This window comes from Clupea harengus, chromosome 5 (assembly GCF_900700415.2).
Source record: "Clupea harengus chromosome 5, Ch_v2.0.2, whole genome shotgun sequence".
NCBI lineage: Eukaryota > Metazoa > Chordata > Actinopteri > Clupeiformes > Clupeidae > Clupea > Clupea harengus.
In genome coordinates, this window is record NC_045156.1 from 18,598,497 (window position 1) to 18,621,652 (window position 23,156).

A 23,156-nucleotide genomic window follows, 5' to 3' on the forward strand; every position below is an offset into this window, starting at 1 on the left:
ACAGAGTCTTTGAATGCTTACTCAGCAGTGCTGAATCTGTTTTAGTTGCAGATGTGACAAAAGACAGCCAGTTCTGGAGAACTGCAAACAATGAAAGACTCTACTGAAAGGATGCGTTTGCCTTCAGATATAAAAAAACAAAACAAAAGTGCAAGTTTTCAATTATTTATTTATCATTTTAAAAACTGTAGAGGACAATCAAAATATAAATACATTTCTCCCAGACACAACACAGGCTGTCCAAAGCACCAGACACCAACACACACACACACACACACACACACACACACACACACAGAAAGGTCAAGCAGGCAGGAACAACCCCACACAAACAGCTCACCCACCAACACCAACACAAACACCTGCCTAGTCACCCCATCACACACCCATACATGTACACACACACACACACACACACACACACACACACACACACACACACACACACACACACACACAAACAGCTCCTGATTTGTTGTGAAGGTGCCAATACAATAAAACAATTCACATCTGGCACCTTCTGCGCTCCTCTGTGAGTGTATTTAACCCAACGACCCAACTTATTCCCGTTTTAGTCACTTCATCTCCAGTTTAGATGGTAGGCTGAGCTTTAGACGAATTCTGTCCCATTGGAATTATACCTTCATAGAAGTTCAGCTGTAAAGTGAGATGTCTACCATTAGGGCCTGGAGTACCCACATTTTCTGATTCTGTAAACAGGCAACATCTCCATGTAATGGGAAAAAAAACACTGATGCATGATATTATAATGTGTTTTGTGAAATAATTTCTGACACCTTCTTGAGACTGGGGGAAAAAACAATTCATTGTTTAAAGAAAAAAAAAGTGGATTCCAATTGATATGTCAGTGTAAAGTACTGTGTTTGATAAAGCCAGAGATGAATCCTCTTTGGCCCAGCAAGTCTTATCTCTCTCTCAAACTGGGATGGGATTTTTCAAAAGCAGTACTGCATGGTTGAGTGTTGAGGACTAGAGCTCAATTTACCACGAGCTGAGAATCAGTCTGTGGACCCCTTCCCTTGACAGACAGAACTTGCTGCAACCAGTTGCTGCATCAGTTTTAATAACAGTTCTGGCTACGATGCCTTCCCCAACTCAATCTTCTTCTGGATGGCTTTTGCTGAGTGGTATATTAATGAATCTATGAGTCCAGCCACTGGAGTGCAAGAAGAAAATAATTGAATTAATGAAAAAAGCAATGCCGACATAATGTTAATATGACACTCACAACAAGATAAGGTCTAGTGGGTGATTATTTACATACATATTGTTTAGAAAGTCAATATAGGCTGAGGATACAGATGTTACCATAGGCCTATACCTTTACCACAAAATTAGTTTTCTTACCCTTCATGTATTTGCGTACAAAACAGTCATTATCTTATCTGGCAAACTACTCCGACAAGTATACCCGGAAATACTATAATAAACCCACCTGTAAACACACCACCGATGATTGCACAAACTCCCGTCAAGAAATGAGTGAAAGACCTGAGAAGAGGCACATAACAAAATTATAGTACATTTCACCCCCCCAAAATAAAAGTGCTGCTGAGAGTATCTGCTACATACCGTTGTTTTTCAGTGAATTTGACCATCATAGGAGAAAGTTCATAGAGCACAAACACTCCTGGGAGTCCCTGATCTCCAATCAGGCCATTGGCCACTTTCTCATGACGAGTCACTGAAAATTGGTTTGTTTTCACCACCTGACCAACACAAATTAACACATCAATATTTAAACACAATGTTCTATTTAATCTATAAATAAACAAGCAGACAGTTGTAAAACAATTTAAAACACCACTTAGGGTAAGGCTTTATATTAGACTAGTATTCTTTAAGTAATTGTTCAATTACCTCTCCATCTCCTTTGACGTAGATAGTTGGCACTATTTTCACAAAATACTGGTACATCATGGACGCTGGAATAATTAAAATAAAGGTTAGATTTGTTGGCTGTAAGTACACTTTCATAGCTGTGATATCATCAGGGAACGTACAAAGACATTTTTAGAGATAGATGACAGGGGGCGCTACTCAATTTTTCTGCGCCTTATTTTCCTCCCTTTCACCAAGACATTTCCGCCCAGGTAATGGAGTCTCGATAGAACGACGCTTTTTTTTCTGACAGTGCTTGGAAATACATCAAGCTAATTTTCTCCTGTTAAATTGAAGGATCTCAATAGCCTTTCAGACAAGGTAATATTGCCTGAAAGTACTGGCAACGTTATTAGTTGTACTTGAAGAGAATACGCGGAATCTAACGCTGACTGTTTGCCTACGCTAACTAATTATTAGCAAACTTGTGTTTTCAAGGCCAGAGATAGGTTACATGATAGTACAGCTTGCTAGCTAGTTAGCATTACCAGGATTGTTATCTGTTAAAATAATTTGGCTTCGAATTAAGGGAAACACGTGTAGCAGTAGTCAACCAGCAAAATGTCCTAAATTGTATATTATGATAAAATGTCGCTCGCTTTCATGATTGCGTGTGAATCATTAGCCACATGCTAGCATAACTGGATAACCATCAAGCAAGTTTATAACAAACGTACCCTCTCAGGCACAGATGTTATATAACTAGGTTTGATGACTCATATGGAAAATTATGTTTCTAGATGCCGGTCGCCGTCGGACCTTACGGACAAGCTCAACCAGGCTGCTTTGACAGGGTGAAGATGGGGTTTATGATGGGATTCGCTGTTGGAATGGCAGCGGGTGCCATGTTCGGAACCTTTTCCTGTTTGAGGTAGGTGTTAAGTCAGACACTTCCCCTTCCCCTTGAAGAACGCGTTGGCAAATATTCAATTTCCATTCCATATTATTATTATTTTTATTTTTTTTATAAATGTACTGATTGATAACACACGCGAAGTACTGACTGGCATTGAGGTCGCATAGAACTTCTTGGGGGTTGGGAGGAATCAGACCAACTTTGATCAACTAAGGCCATTGTACAAGTACAGGCACCACTGACTGACTTGTTGTTTTCTTTGATCTCCAGGATTGGGATGAGAGGAAGAGAACTAATGGGGGGAGTTGGAAAGACTATGATGCAGAGCGGAGGCACGTTTGGCACATTCATGTCCATTGGAATGGGTATCCGCTGCTAGAGGCCACCCTGACATCATGCAGGACTCTTAAAAATAATTTTTTTACTTTTTCCCAATTCCACTCAGATAGTAAAAACAAAGATGCTGGATGAAAACGGATTGAATAAAGACTGTGATTTAAAACATCTATGGCTTTAAGCAAGAATGACTTGGGCTTGGTCTTCATCACAAGAGAGGAAGACTGGGCATTCTGTCTGTCTCAAAGTCTACGCTGCAACTCACTGCTTCAGCCTCTTCCTGATTGGAATGAGCTGAGAAATATAGACCACATAGACAGTAGCCTAGACTGTGAGACACACAAAGTGGCGTATGGGATTGCAATAACTCACCTTGTGGTGCTGCAACGTAAGTTCCGTCCAGTGGGTTGACAATACCAGGGTAGTCTTTGCCAAATGAGAGGTGTTTGATTACGTGCGTCATATTTATCTGTGAACCAGAGGAGGCAACCAGAGTCGAGTCAATCGGTCCAGTGATTCAACAAGACCAACAAACATATTACCGAGAAAACCTGTATACTCACATTATCTAGTCCAAAACTCTGCAGATCATGAACTGGAAAAAAAAATAAAGGAAAAATAATTAATACAGCTGACTTTTGACATTTGTTCCAAGTGGTTAGAAAGTGGGAGTTACTGTGTTGCTGTTTGAGATTTGATGAGAGCCGTTTCAATCACACAGAGTGAGAACAAAAGCGGAATATGTCAATTCTGAGAAGACCCTAAAACCTAGCAATAGATTATTAGAAGTGCATAATAAGCTTAGTCACAGCAGTAGCAACACCCATAGAGAAATAGAGCAAAAGTTAGGAGAAATTAAAACCAGTGGAGTAACAGGGTAATACTTAGTAGTCTCTCTCTCTCTCTCTCTCTATAGACGCATGACTACAGCTCATCATTTAGTGCCCTTTCTGAATTTGGGGGAGGTTCGTCAAATAGGAACAAAAACTACAAAAAGGATTAACTTACTTTCCACAGCGTGCACTGCAGAAAGAAGAGAAAAAGAGTCACCACATGATTTGGAACACAGGGAGGCACGGAGAGAGAATGAAGGAAAAAGTCTGGTCCAACAGGACAGTTGGTGAACGCTGGCCCTTTACTGGCGGTATAAGGACTAAAATGAACTTGATCGTTTACACCAATTTCACATTAAAGCGGCTCATTGTCTCTTTTTTCTGTAGTCAACTCTTGTCATAAGGCTTGGGCATACATATGGCAGAGCCTAGGCAAGCATCTTGCTTCAAGCATACATTGCCCTTCTGGATACACTTCTTAGAAGGTTAACAAAATAACAGTTACAGCTAAAACTCATTCTACACCATGTTACTTATGCTGACAGAGACTAAAGTGAAGTAATCGAGTGGATGTTAACAGCATACCCTCAACAGAGAGTCATGTGGCTAGACTCGTTCAGAAAGAGATGCATACAGAGCAATTAGAGATGCCTGATCCACTTTGGGGAAATTGTTGATTAACTTCTTATCAGATAATGTTACATGATGCAATCGCTCTAAAGCAAACTTGCAAAATGCAAAGAAAAGGATCCCCTTTTGTAGTGGTGTGTTAGTAGGTTTCTATGAGTCATTGCAACTTGAAGCGTTAATTTTGCTTGCCATTCAGCCCTCTACGCATCAGAAGCGTTGTGCCACATAGATTGCAAGCCTCAGTGATTACATGGTCATTCATTAACCCACATATGTCCAGTATCATCCAACACTAGAATTTAGCCCATATTACAATTGCTTGTATTTTTCATAATATTTGTACATGACTGGGGGGGTTGCGGGTTGATGAACACACCATAAGAGAGAAACCAAAGAGAAGCACAGGCAGGGATAGAAACATGCACTGGAACTGCTATTTACAGATTCACAACTACCACTTGGAGGTCACTCTGGACCGAAATCACGAGATGTAGCGCATTCTTTTCATATATGCACCGTGTACAGAATGGGTATTATCTTAACAGCTGCCCCCCCACACCCCTATTGTCTGATAGCAAAACTTTGTACACTAAAGTATGTTGCCCATCTGGTCTAACGCTTTAGTAATAGACATGTCAGTTAAGGCGGTAGACCTTGGCTGTAGCATTATCAAATGATCTATTTACCAGTCACATTAGACCTTGGCTGTAGCATTATCAAATGGTCTATTTACCAGTCACTTTCTGATCACTGTAATTATATCTAACACTGCATGATAGCTGATGTTAACAAAATGATTTACAGACTTATCGGACCAGAAAGGACATTTGATGTATAGGAAGATTTGCACATCACAACACAGCTCCTCTTACCATGGACATGAGACTGCTGAAAGCTTTTGCCAGGTGCAAAATGGAAATTTCCAGCCACCTTTGTGAGAACAAGATGAAATATTTGGTCATCAGAAAATAATCAATTCCAAACACAATTTAACAGAAAGATATTACACCTATTACTGCCTTCATGTCTCTTAAAAGGTACAGTCCACGATTCTTATCCAATGCATTTTATGATGTTTTCTAAACAATGCTCGGGAGGACCACATGGGGTTGATTGACAGCTGTCACTCACCCCACTTCCGCATTCCAGGAAATTTAAACCTTTCCACTCCCTACATCACGCGCTCTGGCGTGGCAAAGCGTCCCACCTCCTTCCCTTTCTCCTCCATTTCACTAGTAGCTCTAAGCTCACATTACTCCTTGTCCTTATTGCTCACGCTATGTCTGCTATAGGCATCCTGGGACCATGACCAGCTATCAAGCCAAACATGCTTATTATCAGCGCTCTAAATCAAGCATCCCAATGGGCGAACTAGTGAATTTCCAAATTCAGCGCATTGCTCCTCATTGTCCTCTAGCTATCTTTGTGTGTCAATCAACTCTGTCCCGGCTATATAAATGAAAACAAAGGGGCTCGAACAGAGCCATTTACCATCCCAACCAATCAACACAATGCTTCAGGAAGGAGGGGATGTAATTTGATTGGCAACTGAGCACAAATATAAACAATTGCGGACTTACCTTTAACTATTCTCAGTGTCATGACGTGAGACAGAACCTATCCTAAACACCATTGTCTGCTGCAACTGTCTATACTGGTTTGGTGGGTTGAACGTTGGTGATTAGCCTACCTTGTTGACTTCCAGGAATCCAAACACCTGGCAGCCCTCATTCTTCTGCTCCTGCATCCTCTGACTGAAACCCTCTCTCTTGCACTGCACAATGGTGTCCGGGGTCTTGAAAGCCCAGCCTCTCCGTCGATACGCCTCTCGCACATCATCACAAGAGTTACAACATCTGCAACAAACAACATCTGTGAGTTCAAGTGAGTACATTTCTCAGGTCCTCAAATTCCACCAATGGAAACCACCACTAGGACCTCAACACACCCGTCAACTCTTCACAGCGGTGATAAAACTGTGTCGCGCCATTTATAAATGCATATGGCAAGACAAAAATTAAAGGCATACACAAGTGGTTGACCAAGCCACAGACACACCCTGAGTGTGAGGGCTTTGTGTGTTTCAGGGGGGGAGAATGTACAGTACTGTGCAAAAGTTTTAGGCAGGTGTGAAAAAATGCTGTAAACTAAGAATGCTTTCAGAAAAGTGTTAACAGTTTATTTTCATCAATTAATAAAATGCAATGAATTAACAGAAGAGAAATCTAAATTAAATCAATATTTGGTGTGACCACCCTTTGCCTTCAAAAAAGCATAAATTCTTCTAAATACACTTGCACACAGTTTTTGAAGGAACTCGGCTGGTAGGTTGTTCCAAACATCTTGGATAACTAACCACAGATCTTCTGTGGATGTAGGCTTCCTCAAATCCTTCTGTCTCTTCATGTTATCCCAGACAGACTCGATGATGTTGAGATCAGGGCTCTGTGGGGGCCATGCCATCACTTCCTGGACTTTTTGTTCTTATTTACGCTGAAGATAGTTCTTAATGACATTGGCTGTATGTTCGGGGTTGTTGTCCTGCTGCAGAATACATTTGGTGCCAATCATACACCTCATGGTATTGATGATTGGTACACCTGTATTTCTCAGCATTGAGGACACCATTAATGCTGACCAAATCTCCAACTCCACTTGCAGAAATGCAGCCCCAAACTCGCAAGGGACCTCCACCATGCTTCACTGTTGCCTGCAGACACTCATTATTGCTCTCCAGCCCTTCGGCGAACAAACTGCCTTCTTTTTACAGCCAAATATTTCTCATCAGTCCAGAGCACCTGCTGCAATGTTTCTGCACCCCAGTTCCTATGTTTTCGTGCATAGTTGAGTCACTTGGTCTTGTTTCCATGTCGGGGTATGGCTTTTTGGCTGCAACTCTTCCATGAAGACCACTTCTGGTCAGACTTCTCCGGACAGTAGATGGGTGTACCTGGGTCCCACTGGTTTCTGCCAGTTCTGAGCTGATGGCACTGCTGGACATCTTCCGATTTCGAAGGGAAATAAGCTTGATGTGTTTTTCATCAGCTGCATTAAGTTTCCTTGGCCGACCACTGCGTCTACGATCCTCAACGTTGCCCGTTTCTTTGTGCTTCTTCAAAAGAGCTTGAACAGCACATCTGGAAACCCCTGTCTGCCTTGAAATCTTTGTCTGGGAGAGACCTTGCTGATGCAGTATAACTACGTTGTGTCTTGTTGCTGTGCTCAGTCTTGCCATAGTGTATGACCTTTGACATGAAACGGTCTTCCACAACCACACCTTGGTAGCAAAGTTTGGCTGTTCCTCACCCAGTTTTAAGCCTCCTACACAGCTGTTTCAGTTACTGACTATGTTTCAACCTACATGTGAAATTGATGATCATTAGCACATGTTTGGGATAATTGGTTGATCATACACCTCACTATAATCCTACAAAATCCCTGACTTTGTGCAAGTGTACCAATAAGAATTGATGCTAGTTTGAAGGCAAAGGGTAGTAACACCAAATATTGATTTGATTTAGATATTTCTTTGGTTCGCTCATTTTGTAAATTGATCAAAATAAACAATTGTTGTTTATATTTTTCAAAGCATTCTTAGTTTACAGCATTTTTTCACACCTGCCTAAAACTTTTGCACAGTACTGTAGTTCTAACAGATGTCTGAGGAGCAGGGAGACTCACTTTAGGTCTTCAGTCTCAGCTCCGTAGCAGCTCTCACAGCGGTCGGGGTCCAATTTACTTGGGTCAAACACCTCCGCTTCACCCTCTTCTTGACCTAAATCTAAAGGTACAAAATATGTCAGTGTAAAGAAGATGAAGAGAATTAAGGGTATGACATTAGTAACAGCTAACTAACGACGTCAGGGCTGTGATTTGGCAGTTACCGTGTTTGTCTGCCTCAGTAGTGACAGGTTTGCCATCCTTGTCAAGCCTTTGTTTAAACAGGTTGTGCTCTACATCCAATTGCTGCTCTCCAGCGACATCCATTGCATCAATACTGAGATCTGTGGGAGAACAGGTATTGGCACAAATTGGAAAAACCTTTACATGTTATTTCAAGATACCAGTGCTGTGTGACGAGGCCGGGTAAACTTACAGACACATGGCATATGGGGAAAGATGACATCTATGTTAATTTTGAGCTTATCTCCTCGAGATGTGTCCACGAACAATTCTGGATGTACCTTAAATTCCCAACAAACACGAAAATGCTCTTGTTAATGAATGAATGGAGCGATCAGGCTCCTGTGCAGTTATGCGTTTCATTGTTGTGATTAGTTGAACTGTTACTAACCTCTTTAGTTAGGTAGTACTGCAACTCGGAAAAGAACAGGATCAGCATGATCAGACCACTTATAATGGTCACTATTGATGAAAAGAAGGGGGGAGATGAATGAAACTATAAAGCCCTGCCTAAAATACACACTGACATATGTGTGTAACATCAATAGCTGTAGTCCACAATACATTTAGTGCCAGTATCGCAAGAATAGCTAACCTAGCCCTCTATTCCAGACCAATACAAACTGACTAACGCCACTGTGCAAGCTCACTCAGACATTACCTTTAACTTTGGATAAAACAACACATTACGTTTAAGACTTACCTGTAGCCCCACCGCATGTTTTCACCCTAAAATCCTCAAGAGTTTTCGGATACGCGTCAAATTGTTTTAGTTTATTAAGTGCATCCATCTCACACCAACCGCAAAAATTACCGTCACACAAGTTCCCGCATCAGATCCACTTCCGGTCCATAGGTTCGACTGACATCCAATCAGAATTCACCGCGTATGCAGACTGCGCACAGACAGTTTTAGAAGGGGCATCGGAAATACTAAATACAAAATTGAGACAGTATGCCAACCAATGCTTTAACAATCACCGAGATCAATGCAATCAATCAGGTAGCCTTTTTAGTTTTTGTAGTTACAGGTTTATCTGAAGCTATACATGTATGTTTTCTGTATAACGCAACTGTATGATCTCGGAAGAAAAAAGTTGGAGCGCTAGTCATTTTGGGCTCTGACCAGCCTGCCATACAGCTGTTTGAAGTGGTTCAGCTTTAGACTTTCTGTCTGTCTAGACAGTTCAAGAAGGAATAAAAAAAAAAAACGCGTTTTCCTTTCTTACAATTCTGGTGCTTTGGGTATTCATCGTCACTTAAGGGCAACCTCTGTTGTAATTATGCGTTCATTTTCTAAATGTTTTATATTTGTGTAGTTTTAAGCTACACAGAAATCGACATTATGTATTTTACAATGGTTGTTTCTCGTCTTGGCTGACAGATATGTGATGGGCAACTTTAACTAGATTTGTTGTGGTGTATTTTGTATACACCAGAAAGCACCGTGTCCAAATATACGAGATGAAAATATTGGAATTAAAGTTTATGTTGACGTGACTTATGTTAACCCTCTTTTCTTGCCATTCAGCAAAATGTCTTACACAGACAAGCAGAAACACAAAAATTCACAAGGCATATTTAATGCCAAGAATTTAATGCACGTTTTTCACACGATTGTTTCAACCATAGATAATGCAAAAATATATAACAGAGGAAAAAAAACTAAGCTTATTTTTTATATAAAATCATAGAATAAAAAATATACCTGGGGGTCATTTCAATTATTCCTAACAGTGAGTTCCATCAGTGGGAGCATTAAGGTGGAGTGGTTTTAAAGCCAAAGTTCCAAAAGCCCCTGTGTATAAATACCATGGTTCTAAAGCAGTAAATATTTAATAACCTGAGCTGGAAACAAACACTGTGAAGCTTAGAACTACTAACATTTCATCAGTAGCAACAAGTGTTCTGTGATTTCTGTGCAGAAGCAAAATGGGCCTCTCTGTTTGAGAACTCAACTCTATCTGCGTGTTGGGAGCACAGTTGTGCGTGAGAGAGGTGCACAGTAAACATTATTCCAGTGTATTCTTGTGTACATATTTAAATACTTCTGTTATATCTTTGTAACTACAGTTCCTCTCTGGTTGGAGGACAAATGCATACTATTACAAATACCACAATTGCTGCAACATATCTTGTCCTGTCAAACAATAACATACTAACACTCACAAATAGGATCAAAACTTTTCAGGTATTTTAGCTTAAAAGAAGCCAGCCCAGGAGTGCCATATTACAAGGGCACTACAGGTTATATGCTTGTCGAATGTTCAGTGTGTCCCGCAGCATCAAGTCTCGGAGTCGCCACAGAGCGTCAGCCATGGTAGTGTGCGCTCCTTTACTCTTCAGCCAATGAGAGGGCAGACGGCTCTCCTGGTCTTTGGTCATACGAGCGTCTCTTCTTTCAGCTGTTATGAACATACCACACAGATATTACTTAAAAGCTGTTGCTATGGATTGTGACACCTTTTGAAAAGCCTTGACTGAGCAAAACCAGCTTACTCTTGAGGGTCTGGTCCCATTTGCTGATGGTGGAGGAGTCTGCCCGCAGGCCCTCGATGTACTTTAGGTAGGCCTCGGAGTGCAGGAGCCGCTGGGGTTTAGGCGGCGGAGCCACAAACATGGGGGTGCCGGGCTGGTGGTGTGCTGGGACTCCCATCTGGCCTGGGTATGGAGGTGGAGGTTGCTGACCAGCAGGGAAGCCAGCCATCTGAGGACCACCAATGTCATTATCAGTACATACATAGGGACCAGATGCTGTGTTGGTATTTGTAGACAACCTGAATAAATGAGAGTGCACAAAAATCTGCAATTTCAAGTTTGAGTTTACCTGAACGTAATGGTTACCCGGGCCTGGACTGCCAGCCATGCCATTTACTCCTGGTCCCATCATGCCTAAACCAACCACACCACATCAAACCAGGACACGTCACATTCAGGGACAAATTCACAATAGTAACTGTAATGTAAAAACCTTAAAAGGCAATTCAATAAACTACCTGTTCCTAATTTATAAAAATTGAAAATGTATAAAAATTGCCGGTGTTGGCTAGAGAACTGTTGATGAGCACTGCAGATAATCTGCCAGACGGTGAGTTAGTAGTTGTATTTAGACCCTCTTACACAAAATGGAATATTTATAAGCAAATTCATGAAGTGAAGTTCTCTTGAAATTAGGGTGTCATGTTTTTAGACCTTTTATCAGGAAGAAATCAACTATCTTTGCAGAGTAGACTCCTCCATACCGGGTCATGAGACAACCAAGCATCTTTTAGCAAGCCCCTGAGTTGAGGGCAAGCCTTATTACCACGTGACCAGGTGACCATCAGAAGGGAGGGTGACCAGGTGTGAGACCTGGCTGGTAGCTTTGCTCCTTACCCGGGGGCAGCATGCCAGGGTAGCCAGGCATGCCCGGTGGTAGCTGGTGCTGGTGGGACAGCTGCATGGGCACCCCCATGTGATGAGGTGGCACACTACCCATGCCCATCATGCCCTCATGAGGAGGGCCCTGCATTTGCATGAAGGGTGGGCCATAAGCTCCCATCATGCCTTGGGTGAAGAAGAGGAGACACAACAGATCCATGCACTGATGTCATGCAAATGGCTATGGAGGTCATGCACTTTAACACATAGCATTATTAGTAGCTATATCATAAGAGCAATATGAGTTAGAAAGATTATGAATACAAAAATGGAAAAGAAGACAGCAAAAACAAACTATATATATATATATATATATATATATATTACACTTATTAGAGTTAAGTAATGCAATCATGCAGTTTGTTCTAGAAACGCAGGCAGTTACAGCTTACAGTTACTATTTATGTAGACTTAGAACAAAGTACCCTATTAAGATGCATTCCCTAAGATGAGCAAACATTTAAAAAAGGTCAAGCAGAGTCCTAAGTACACAAGAGGGATTGAAAAGATGAGGGGGCGGGGTGGGAGGAGGTGCTTGAGGGTGCCCAAACGCTGGCTCTGTCTCTGAGGGTACAGGGTGTTACCTGACATGGGTGGCATGGCCTGGTTTAGCATCCCCATAGCTGATTGGGGGGGCACAACCCCCAGAGCTCCCACAGGGGTACCTTCTCTAGGGGACGCCTGCTGCTGGGCTGCCCTCTCCCGCTCCTGCTGTTCCACCAGTTTGGCTGCCCTCTCTGTGACACACACATACACACACACACAATTACTTACACAAGTCAATTTGGCTACATGCAAATACTTGAGGTAGCCAGACATCATTCACAACAAAAGCACTGCCTGCTGTAAGGCAAAGGAAAACAGCTGGGCAGGACTCAAGCAGTCACAGTGGTACAAGGCTCCAGTTGGAGTACCTGCAGTCAGCTTCTCCTCATGTAAACCACTCTCACCTTCATACTCCGCCTTCTTGGGCGCCTCCAGGTTCCTCCACTCGGTGCCGACCAGGCGACTCAGCTCGCCGAAGGAGAAGTCAGGGTGGCGGGCCTTGATGACGGCACGCATTTCACTGCTGAACAGGATGTAGCCACTCATGTTGATCTTCCTCTTGGCTCCCTCCTTTTTGGAGAGGCCTTTCATCTTTGGAGTTGACTGAAAACAGTGAGAGAGAAAACATCAGTTCAGTCCTATGTGAACCCATCCATATGATGGAGATGGCGTTAGGAAGGTGGGTAAAAATCCTTAATACAAACCAATAAATCAACAATATACAGGAGCCCAGGCAAAAAAAATAATATTAATATTGAACCCTGTCACATCATGACGTAGTATATCAGCTGGCTGAAGAAAATGTGTTCACCTGGGGGACGGTCACCACTGGCAACTGACAGGGAGAGAAATGGTCGCAAAATTAAAATTTTAGACGCACTGGCGACCATTTTAGTCGCCATCTGGAGGCCTGATAAAATGTCAAAGTAGTGCCCACAGCAAGAGACTTGGATGGGGAGAACTCTACGGTGTGGCTATTCTACTGAGGTTAAAAATGGAGGGTTTTGGCACCTGCGGTGGCGTGTAGGGCATGTCTATGTCGCTGGCCATGGATGTGTGCATCTGGGGCATGGAAGGCGTCTCAGGGGCCTCCTCGTCGTCATCATCATCCAGTCCGCCCAGCTCCTCATCTGCATCCTCCATGTCTGCAAACTTGGCCTCCAGCTCCTCAATCTTTTTATCCAAAATAGGAGAGGGTTCCTTCTGAGGAACAATTGGCTTTCTAGGAAGAGAGAAGAGAGAGGATCCCATGAAAATTTTAAGGTGGTCAAAGGATGAAAAGGTAGAACACACTCAAAACGTAGAGCATTTAGATGTGCAATATAAAGAAATAAGTAGTGGTACTATTATAATAAGATGGTCTCAATGTCTCAATGATTCTTTACATTGAGTTTTTAAATATAGTATTCATACAAATACCTGAAGTAGTAAACCTCATCCTCCACGACTTTGGCAGAGAGGGAGAAGCGCTTGAGTCCCTTGAACTTCTTCATCTGCTTCTCACTCTCAATGTAGCGGCTCTCACACACCAGCACCTCCTCTTCGGCGTACTCCGTTGGCCGACACGACAAGAAGTCCTTGAAGGAGGACACCACACACTTGCCTGTTGCGAACACAGAAACGATGTTTGGGAGGGTAAGAGACATTGTCGAAGACCATGGACAACTAATGGGGTTTTGTCACAATCTAACATTGTGACTTTAAACACACACCAACAGAAGTATACAAAGTCAAAAGTTTAGAAAGGAAGAAACGTTCATCAAATATCTTAAAGCATTACCCAAGACACAGGCCATTGGGCATGTTTCTTCTAGCTGGCTTAAGAACACCTCCCTCTTGTAAAACATCTTGGTGGGCTCGTGTTCGGTCTCCTCTGGGTAAATGAAGATGGGCCCAAAGAAGAAAGCAGCACCACCTCGCACCCACATCTTCTCAATCCTGTCAGCAGAAACCCCATTAGACAATACCATTACCACTGCAGAGCTTTGGAGGCTATAATTTCTTAACTGTTCGACGTAAAATAGATTTAGAGGCAGAATACTGGTCTACTGGAACTAGTACACTGATAACATCGGTCCAATAAAATATTCAACTAACCGTCCGACCCTGGGTCGCACCAACCCATGTGACCGAACAAAGACACAGTCTCCAACCTTCAGCCACAAGTTGTTGTAATGCAACTGGTCGTAATACTGGCAGCCTGGTTCCCCATTGGGCGCCTCAACAGAAACATCTTCTCTTTCCTGTCCAGATGAGAAAAGTTAAAACCTGGTAAAGTTGCTTTAACAGAAACTTGATGCTGATTAATTTATGGGGAGGCCAGACTGACCTTCTCAATGAATCCACCGACGCCATTCTCTACAGTCTCAGCCAGCTTCTCCTGGTCACGTTTTGAAGCACTTACGAACATGGATGCGACACGGACCACGGGCAGGGGCACGTCACGGGGAACCAACCTCTTAGAGCTGGCTGGCATGGTCCACAGCTTTATCTTCTTGAAGGACTTAGTCTTGGTGGTGTAGCGGGATTCACAGACAAAGACATCCTCTGGTCTGAAGCCGTCAGGGTGAAGCTTGAAATAATCCTAAACAGAAAGAATACACGTTAATTCACTGGCTTTAAACCATCACAGCACTGATAGGAACACTCAGCCAAGCCCTTACAAAGTCTGAATAAAATGTGATCCACAAAAAGAGCTGTTTTACCTTCACAAACATCACCATGCACTTGCCCACGATCTTGCTGACAGGGACCCGGTTGTAGTAGTCGCTCTTGAACACCTCCTTCTCCAGGAACTTGCGCGTGGCCAGGTGGAACGTCTCACTGGGCCTGTAAAACCAGCAGCCATACAGCCACTTCTCTCCTATGGCATGCAGTGAAAGATGGATCAGTAGGATGAAATGAGGAAAACAAAAAACACAGAACGGACTCTGCAGCATGGCAGAGAAAAGTTAGAGGAGTGCAGGGCAGCTGAGAGCCACTGTGATGCTGCTGACAGGATCGATGAAGTTAAAGCAGGGAGCTACAGACATGGAGAGGAGAGGAGAGTGGAGTGGAGTGGAATGGATATGGCTGACAGATGGGGTTGGACTGGAATAGGAGATGCCAGGACTGAATAAGGTCGGGCATAAGATACGGAAGCAGAGAAAAGAAGAAGAGAGATAAATGCTTACCTGTTTCATCCTGCCACAGCTTCTCGATGCAGACGATGTGGGGCTGCAGGTTGGACTCCGCTGGCTGCATGTAGACGTAGTCACCCACGCTGTATGTGCTGTTGTCAAAGCTGAAGCCCTGGCTGTAGGAGCTTTGAGGGCCTGCTGGGTCATCCACCTTCTCCGCTTCTGCCAATTTAACACACACCCAGCAATGACAACCAGCTCTCCACTGCCTAAGTAGTACCCCTAACTGAGTTACTCTTTCCCACAGTTTTACTGATGAACTTCATGAACAAACAACAAGAAGGGACCTGACCGAAATACTTTTCCCATAAAAGCCCATCCCAACTGCATCAATGCACCGATACCAACAATCTCCTCGGACATCCTCACCTTTACTCTCCTCCTCCTTTTTAAGCCGATCCTCCTCTATCTCTTTGGGCAGTTTCTCCCTTTTCTCTTGGTCCACGTCGGCGTGCAGGTGTTTGGAGGTGTAGCTGAGGGCGGGAGACATCAGGATCTCTCCGTTCTTGCACAGTTCGTCACGGATCTTCACAAAGAAGTGCTGCAGCTCCACAGAGTCCTCAAAGATCTCAGAGTCAGTTCTGAGGAAGGACAGTGGATTGATTATACCATAAAAAAAATGGTTTGCTCTCCAGTGCAAAAACCCACATTAAAGATGACTTCAAACAAGGTGTTTCTCACCCTACAAAACACATTGGTCTAAGGGTGTTAAAAATAACCACTACAAGAGAAGACAAAGGTTTTGAGGGGGCTGAGACTAACCTGTTGAGGTGACGAGCTCTCTCCAGCACCTCAAACACATGCTCCTGGAAGACATCCAGACGGCGGTAGCGACCGCGCTCCACGTTGGTGCGCACCAGCTCCAGGCTGAGGGGTGGCTCCTCGGGCCGTGACGGGTCCACGGCGGGCACCTCCGCCAGTGAGTCGCTGTAGCAACGGCCCTCGTCGTCCTGGTGACTCATGACCGACACAAACAGGTTCCGGAGGAGCTCGCGCACCAGAGGGCCCGCGCCAGCTCCACCTGAGCCGCTGCCTCTCCCCGGGCCTTCCTCATCCCCAGCCCCCTCTTCCTCCTCCTCCAGTCGCCGCCGGGCTTCTAGCAGTTTGCGGTGCAGCAGGAGTGCGTCGCGGTAGATGAGCGACTCAGGCTCGTTGTAGGTGCAGGCGTTGTGGAACATGAGGGTGAAGTCCTCGGCCAGCGCGTCCACATCCTGGTAGCGGCCGCCAGCGATGTGGGAGCGGATGCGCTCCATGTCCACGGGGCGCTTGATGGCGGCGTAGTAGTCGGGCAGCTCGGCACGTGATGGCAGCCGCAGGAATACGGTACTGAGGCGGCGGCCGCGGGCATCCGTGTAGCCGCGCACGGCCTCGTACAGCTCGGACAGACGCTGCTGCAGAGGGGTGGTGTGGTAGCGCGCCTTCTTAGGGGACACCCCACCCGCACTCCTGCCTGTAAACACATGAAGGACAGAGGGTTACGTCAGCAGCTACCAGGTAAGTACAGGATGCTAGTAGGCTAATGACGCAAAACCCCATATAAATCCAACGATACCGAGGTATTTGCTCCTATATACGCTTACGTAATTTCAGTTTAGGAGAACCCATGTCATCCTCCTCTGGCACGGGGCCCAACTCCTTCTTCTTGTCCTTCACGATCTTCTCCAGAATGTCTGCATCATTATACACCTGTAAATAATTAAACAGAGCTGATTACATCTCAACACAACTTCAAGTCAACACAGTCCTCACTTTTTAAATGGACTAAATGGACCCAAAAAAAACAATGCGTCAGACTATTCCCTTATGGGCTTTCATCATTAACAGTGCTGATTTACATGTGTAACTGTGTAACGTAGACAAATAACACAATAACACACACATTATGTTCTCTCTAGGCCATGTTTCCACCACATACGTCCACTAAATAAGCTTACAACCTACCTGCGAGCCCTCTTCATTGTAATGACGAGCGTTGCGGAACATGAGCTTCAGATCATCCATTAGCGCCTCTTCACTAGCATAGCGCTCAGTGCGGATGTTGTGCTCGATGGTGCGCAGGTCCATGGGCTGCAGGATGACCTTGTAGTAGTCAGCGTAGTCCTTCTTGGAGGGCTTGACCATGAAGAGGTCACAGAGCCGACGGCCAGTGCTAGCCTCCCGGGCCTCGGTCACAGCCGCATACAGGGCCTTCATGCGGTTCTTCTTGGTGTTCTTCTTATGGCTGTGTCACAGATCCAGAGTTAGAGTAGTGGCAGCTATAAATCTATGTTTACTGCGGTAGCTCTTTATTTTTGTCCGATATACTTGTACGTTTAGGGACTTTTCTGAACAATATTTGAATGGTTTGACCTAATACTAGTATGTCAAGAGGCAATGCTTTCATACAGATTGATGGACGCCTTAATGTTGAGATCTACCTTTTCTTCTTGGCACTGCCGGTGTCAGGTGGTGTGGACAGCATGCTGTCTCCGTCCTCATCCCGCACCTCTCTCTTCTTAAGCTGGGAGACACGTGCAGAAGAAAATCAATAAACATAATAAACACTTTTCAGGTGCAGGTAAAGATAGTAGAGATGGGGATAGGGAAAAGCTAGGTAACCTGGAGGATCTGCTGTAGCCTATGGGCACGTTTGTAGATGCTAGAGTTGGGCACGTTGTAGTGCTTGGCATTCTCAAACATCAGGTTGAGGTCTGCATCCATCTGCTCAGTGGCCTCGTATTCCCCATTCTTCATTTTCTCCCTGCAGATCCGAAGTTGGACACATTATATAGTTTCTAAATGACTTAGGCAGAAAACATCCATTTGATCCAAAGCAGGCAAAATTATAGGAAAAATTTGCAAAAATAAAATGGGAACAAAAACCAACAGGACCAAAAACAAGCCTTCTCCTCATCTGTGTTCTTTGAACACATACGAAAGCTAGAATCCTTTTTTTAAACCTCAAAACCTCTAAGGTCTTTCATAAGTTCCTACCTGATCTGCTGCAGGGAGATGGGCTGCTTGATCTGCTGGAAGTAGTCGGGGTACTCCCGCCGCGAGGGCAGCTGCAGGAAGGGCTCGGCCAGGAGCTGCCCCTGAGGGTTGCGGGCGCCGCGGATCACCTGGTACAGCAGGAACACTGGGTCCCCCGAGGACATGCGCGACTGCCCACTCTCAGCCTCCGCCTCGCTGGCATCGTACCGCACAGATCCTGCAGTGCAGCAAAGCAGGGAGCGCATAGCATTAGAAAAGTCATCAGACAGCACAAACCTCCAGACAAAAACCAACATGCGTCTTATCTACATCCACAGATGCCTCTACTGCGGGTAGGTAGATACACACACAGATATTTGAATAGGTTGGAAAACATTAATATGACCTTCTTTGTACTGATACCTGCAAGCATAGAGTCCTCATCGCTTTCTGAGCCACCCTGCAGAGCGAGTGTGATGGCTGACAAACGATCTCCCTGAGCTGATCTACGGTTCCTGAGAGCAAACACGCACACACCCAACTTAAAATCACAGTACTAGAAAGCCTACAGTCCTCTTCTTTATTCCAGTCCCATGGCAAATGAAGGGTAGTCCTTGCAAGTCTGATGTAACTGAATGAAACATTTGCAATTCTGTGTTTATCATCAAACTACTGCCAGTAACCTTCAAGTATACTGAAAATGGTGTACCGGTAATCATTTTCTCCCTAATCAAACACCTGAGGAGCCAATGTAGGTCTCAAAGGCTACATCACGCACATGAGCATGAGGAATGAACAGGCCACATACTGAGGATAGCATCTGTATTCTACTTCCGCTCTGTGATGGTCAGGTCTCTCACTGGGTACCATTAACACACAAGCTACAACAGCTACAGCAAAATGCTTCTGTAGCAAACAGACGAATGCAATGAAATATTACCTTATGCGAAGACTGGTCTTTGTGGGCTCTGCTTGTTCAAGTTCAGTCTTTTTTTGAATGAAGATTTTCTTGATTGCATTTGCATCCTTGTGCAAAAAAGTGAGAGGTTATTTTCAGACAACCTCAACAAAAATGGTGACCAAACTTTGACCAGTTCCTGCTTGAGAGAAACACTTACCTTAAAGACTTGGGACCCTGGTTCATTATAGGTTTTGGCATTTTTTGCCATAAGATCAATGTCCTTCGCCATGGCATTAACACTTTTATAATATCCCAGCTAGAAAACAGGTAAATTAGGGGAAGATATTATAGTCTTGATCAATACCACAGATGTTAAATGGCATGAGGCACAGCAAAAAGCCAAGTTATCTGTTATAACATTTCCATTAAAACTCAACAGTATATCGTCACGCACCTGTATCTTCTGAGCAATGGAACGCAAGTCAATTGGTTCCTTGATTATGGCATAGTAGTCTGGATATTGCTGAAATAAATATGTTTGGTATGACAATGTGGCACAAGTACCAAATGTCAAATCAATATACCCCATACATTGTTAATCCAGTTAATTCTTTGTTATTGTGGTTTGATAATTTTAAAAGTAAAAAAACAAACATGTACCCATCTTAAATTAACACATCTTTAAAGATGGAACAAAGCAAAATAACTTGAACATATGCCGTTTTAAGAATATACTTTCTTTACGAGAGCAGCTCTTTAATGTTAATGAATTACTGCTCCCATGCAGACTGTTTACCAATTTGGAAGGCAGCTTCTGGAAGAGATCACTGATGATGCGTCCTGAGGGGTCCGTGTAGGAGACGACTGCCTCCAGCAGTTGCTCAAGAGCCTCCTTCAGACTGCCGGCTGGAGTCTGAGAAAAGGTCAAAAGGACAGGGGGATTACACAGGAAGCCCATGAATAAACGCCCACGCATAGGAAAGCACACTAAGCCACACAAACCCAACCACAAACACACTATCTGAGATCAACCTGTGGTTGTGGAGTGATGATGTTTTTTGTAAGTTTCCAACATAAACAAAACACCAAATCTATTGCCAAACAATAACAGCTTACGACTTGCTTACAACATCATAGAATCATAGCCAAATACACATTTCTCAGACATGAGCAAAACATGAGGTTTTTTTTTTTTCCCACACATGACTGTGGGAAACTGATTTGCAACAAAAACATTTTAGGCAATTTCAGCCAAAGCTGAGCAAAGATCATTGAATCTTTTCACACCATCTCCAAACCCAATATCTAACTTCTGACTAGTTTACCTCATCCTCAGCAGAGGTCCCTGGGTTATCTGGTGTGTCCTCTCCATCCTCATCCTCCTCAGCATCATCCTGCTCACCCAGCAGATCACTCCGGGTGCTCAGGAACAGATCCCAGAGCCGGCAGGCCGCACTGTACTCTGTGCTCTCTGGCTGAAATTCAGAAGGGATGCGGTTGCTACAGTTACGAAGCTGCTATAAAGAACAATCATCACAATTGAGTCACACAACAGACAATAACAAAGGATGTTATCATAGGCATATACCAGGTAGTAGGCTTTTGCATTGCTGATCATGAGCTGGAAGTCTGCGGTGAACTGCTCCACATCCTGGTATTCCTCAGTCCTGATCTTCTGCTGTATCTTAGTCAGGTCTATGGGCTGGGACACCACCTCGTAATAGTCTGGCTGGTTTCTGGATGGAGCACAGTGTTTATAGGATACAGCACTAAAGACTTTGTCAAGCATGTAATGAACACACCTGTGAGCAAGTACCTTCTCTTCGGGACGCGAATGAACGGCTCACATAGCAGCCGGCCCTGCTCATCCTTGTGATCTCTGACAGTGTTGTACAACTCATGGCACACTGACATCTAGGACAGACCAAAATTAGGCATTTTAGTACACCACTACCTTCCGAATGTTGATCTTGAATTTAAATTTGAATAATCTGTAAGAATAATCTGTAAGAAACCCACCTGATCAATACCCGTGCCACTGGAAGCTCTTCTTCTCTTGTATGCACTCCCTGGGGTGGACGAAGTGGACTCATCAAAGTCTCCTCCACTTATGCTGCTGGAGGGAGAGGTGGCTCGTCGCCTTTTGGATCCCATTGTAACAATACCTGTCAGATATGTGACAGCACCGTAAAAAATCACCTTGAGATACTGGTACAGCTTCTTAAAAATACAGGAGTAAAAAATGGCAAGAGTAATGTGTCGTCTTATGGTGAGAAATGGTAGATGTAGTACTTGGATTAAAGAACTTCGTTGTATGCCCCATACACAACAATAACTGCTTAAAAGTTAAGTCAAGCGCACGTGCAATCATTGTAATGTCAAAACAAACACTGGCCCGCTCAAAACTTCAGTTTACAACTGAAGTATCTGCTTTGACAGTGTCACGCTCTGAACATTCGCGGTTGTAAACTTTTTCCGTAAGGGCAATCACATTTATATTCCAATGAGAATTTAAATTATGGCCTCATGCGAGATGACTTCAATACAGACAGACATTCGATGAAACGTAACCTTTTTATAGCATGCTAGAGATAGCGCTACTGACATACTTTTTTTGAGAAAAGCTAGCCAGTGTAAACAAAGCCAGCTAGCGATGTTTGAATTAGATAGCTTGCTAGCAAACTAACTAATATTTCACTGCGACCAGTAATCAACTATACTGAAGAACCAAGGGAATGAATATTTTGCAACATTAGTAAAAACACATGGAAGAAATTAACTACTTAGCCTTTTATTCAGACAACCTAAGTTTTGCTAACGTTAACAGTGCAGGGCATATTGGCAGTTATCTATCCCGACAACGTGAAAAGTCTGATGCTAGCTATAGCATTTTAAGGTTACTATTAAACATCAGATAATTTTACAGAAAGCTAAATACCAGGTAATTAAATTCCACAATTATTCTTAATGCTCTAAACCTAGGTTTGGAGTTATGTGGCTGGTGTGTAACTCGGAAGCCAACAATACACAACTTTGCTATAACCATTCAAGTTTCATGTTGTGCTAGCTAGCTAGCTAGCAAGCTAACTAGTATTACAACAATGACTAACGTTCCACTGCCATTGTAACATTGTAACTGCTAGCGAAGTAACAATGCAAATGTGTAAAATGGTATAATCTTAAATAAAAGTCTGCCTTTTTAAACTCAAACACAGTTGCATAATTCATCACCTGAACTCATGAATCCACAACAGTATATTTACCCGTATAAAAACGCGTGACTAGCACACAGCGATGGCAACAGCTAGCTTCATGAGAGCTATAAATCTATTTAGTTTGAAGATCCGTGGCGGCGGACTCTACAACCAATGGCGCATTACTGCCTCCCAGTGGTTGACTTTATCATAACCTCCTGAAAGCATGCTCTGTCGCCAGGACCGATATAAGCCTTCTTTTAACCAATTTAATGCTTCAATTCCAGTTATGAAGGGTTTATGGCTTGGTTAAAATAGAGCGGCTATCCAGTCCCTGTCCCCACTGCAATCTGTTATTGTTTTGGTATCAATGGAATATATTCTGGCCTCATGTTGTATTTCTGTTTTGTTGTGCATTGTGATAAATTCATGATATCTGCCATGCTTCACTTCAGGATATCATTCATTCAATCTATGATCGGTTTAATAGACAGATGACACATT

General features: G+C 43.6%; 3 protein-coding genes across 8 annotated transcripts; 1 reads left to right on the forward strand and 2 right to left on the reverse strand.

The window, feature by feature from the left end:
• Positions 1 to 271: 271 nt before the first annotated feature.
• On the reverse strand, positions 272 to 9,390 carry ergic3 (ERGIC and golgi 3). Of its 2 annotated transcripts, XM_012829384.3 has the most exons (14): positions 9,164 to 9,390; positions 8,852 to 8,922; positions 8,654 to 8,741; positions 8,442 to 8,561; positions 8,239 to 8,338; positions 6,248 to 6,413; positions 5,430 to 5,487; positions 4,103 to 4,117; positions 3,658 to 3,689; positions 3,467 to 3,563; positions 1,882 to 1,946; positions 1,594 to 1,730; positions 1,457 to 1,512; positions 272 to 1,177 (listed from the first exon to the last, which is right to left on the reverse strand). In XM_012829384.3, exons 1-14 carry the CDS (start codon positions 9,249 to 9,251, stop codon positions 1,098 to 1,100), a joined length of 1,173 nt encoding a protein of 390 aa, XP_012684838.1. In that variant the 5' UTR covers positions 9,252 to 9,390; the 3' UTR covers positions 272 to 1,097. The 2 variants fall into 2 exon arrangements, with proteins under 2 accessions (XP_012684838.1, XP_012684839.1); XM_012829385.3 differs by lacking the exon at positions 4,103 to 4,117 and having other exon boundaries at positions 273 to 1,177; positions 9,164 to 9,380.
• On the forward strand, positions 2,076 to 3,722 carry romo1 (reactive oxygen species modulator 1). Its single transcript, XM_012829386.3, has 3 exons — positions 2,076 to 2,223; positions 2,643 to 2,773; positions 3,029 to 3,722. Exons 2-3 carry the CDS (start codon positions 2,643 to 2,645, stop codon positions 3,135 to 3,137), a joined length of 240 nt encoding a protein of 79 aa, XP_012684840.1. The 5' UTR covers positions 2,076 to 2,223; the 3' UTR covers positions 3,138 to 3,722.
• A 637-nt stretch (positions 9,391 to 10,027) lies between the features above and the next one.
• On the reverse strand, positions 10,028 to 22,816 carry pbrm1l (polybromo 1, like). 5 transcript variants are annotated; one of them, XM_031567971.1, is made up of 31 exons: positions 22,722 to 22,816; positions 21,478 to 21,623; positions 21,275 to 21,372; positions 21,047 to 21,194; positions 20,784 to 20,933; positions 20,255 to 20,371; positions 19,913 to 19,981; positions 19,676 to 19,774; positions 19,498 to 19,583; positions 18,981 to 19,072; positions 18,579 to 18,795; positions 18,204 to 18,345; positions 18,023 to 18,105; positions 17,547 to 17,826; positions 17,186 to 17,291; positions 16,368 to 17,055; positions 15,975 to 16,186; positions 15,600 to 15,767; positions 15,132 to 15,289; positions 14,756 to 15,010; positions 14,524 to 14,669; positions 14,207 to 14,364; positions 13,846 to 14,029; positions 13,438 to 13,648; positions 13,238 to 13,261; positions 12,831 to 13,029; positions 12,465 to 12,617; positions 11,836 to 12,006; positions 11,288 to 11,352; positions 10,960 to 11,167; positions 10,028 to 10,865 (listed from the first exon to the last, which is right to left on the reverse strand). In XM_031567971.1, exons 2-31 carry the CDS (start codon positions 21,610 to 21,612, stop codon positions 10,702 to 10,704), a joined length of 4,986 nt encoding a protein of 1,661 aa, XP_031423831.1. In that variant the 5' UTR covers positions 21,613 to 21,623; positions 22,722 to 22,816; the 3' UTR covers positions 10,028 to 10,701. The 5 variants fall into 5 exon arrangements, with proteins under 5 accessions (XP_031423831.1, XP_031423834.1, XP_012684835.2 ...); XM_031567974.1 differs by having other exon boundaries at positions 12,546 to 12,617; positions 22,690 to 22,790; XM_012829381.2 differs by having other exon boundaries at positions 22,690 to 22,790.
• Between the last annotated feature and the right edge of the window lie 340 nt (positions 22,817 to 23,156).

Excerpts from the sequence above, each read along its gene's own strand:
- pbrm1l (XM_012829381.2), bottom strand. Across the intron at positions 19,775-19,912 it reads CCATTGCTCAGAAGATACAG|CTGGGATATTATAAAAGTGT; the intron begins GTGCGTGACGAT and ends CCTGTTTTCTAG. Across the intron at positions 19,073-19,497 it reads AAGACCAGTCTTCGCATAAG|GAACCGTAGATCAGCTCAGG; the intron begins GTAATATTTCAT and ends GTTTGCTCTCAG.
- romo1 (XM_012829386.3), top strand. The coding sequence starts at position 2,643 with ATGCCGGTCGCCGTCGGACCTTACGGACAAGCTCAACCAGGCTGCTTT. Across the intron at positions 2,774-3,028 it reads GGAACCTTTTCCTGTTTGAG|GATTGGGATGAGAGGAAGAG; the intron begins GTAGGTGTTAAG and ends TTTGATCTCCAG.
- ergic3 (XM_012829384.3), bottom strand. The coding sequence starts at position 9,251 with ATGGATGCACTTAATAAACTAAAACAATTTGACGCGTATCCGAAAACT. Across the intron at positions 6,414-8,238 it reads GCTGAGACTGAAGACCTAAA|ATGTTGTAACTCTTGTGATG; the intron begins GTGAGTCTCCCT and ends TGTTTGTTGCAG. Across the intron at positions 1,731-1,881 it reads ACGTCAAAGGAGATGGAGAG|GTGGTGAAAACAAACCAATT; the intron begins GTAATTGAACAA and ends TGTGTTGGTCAG.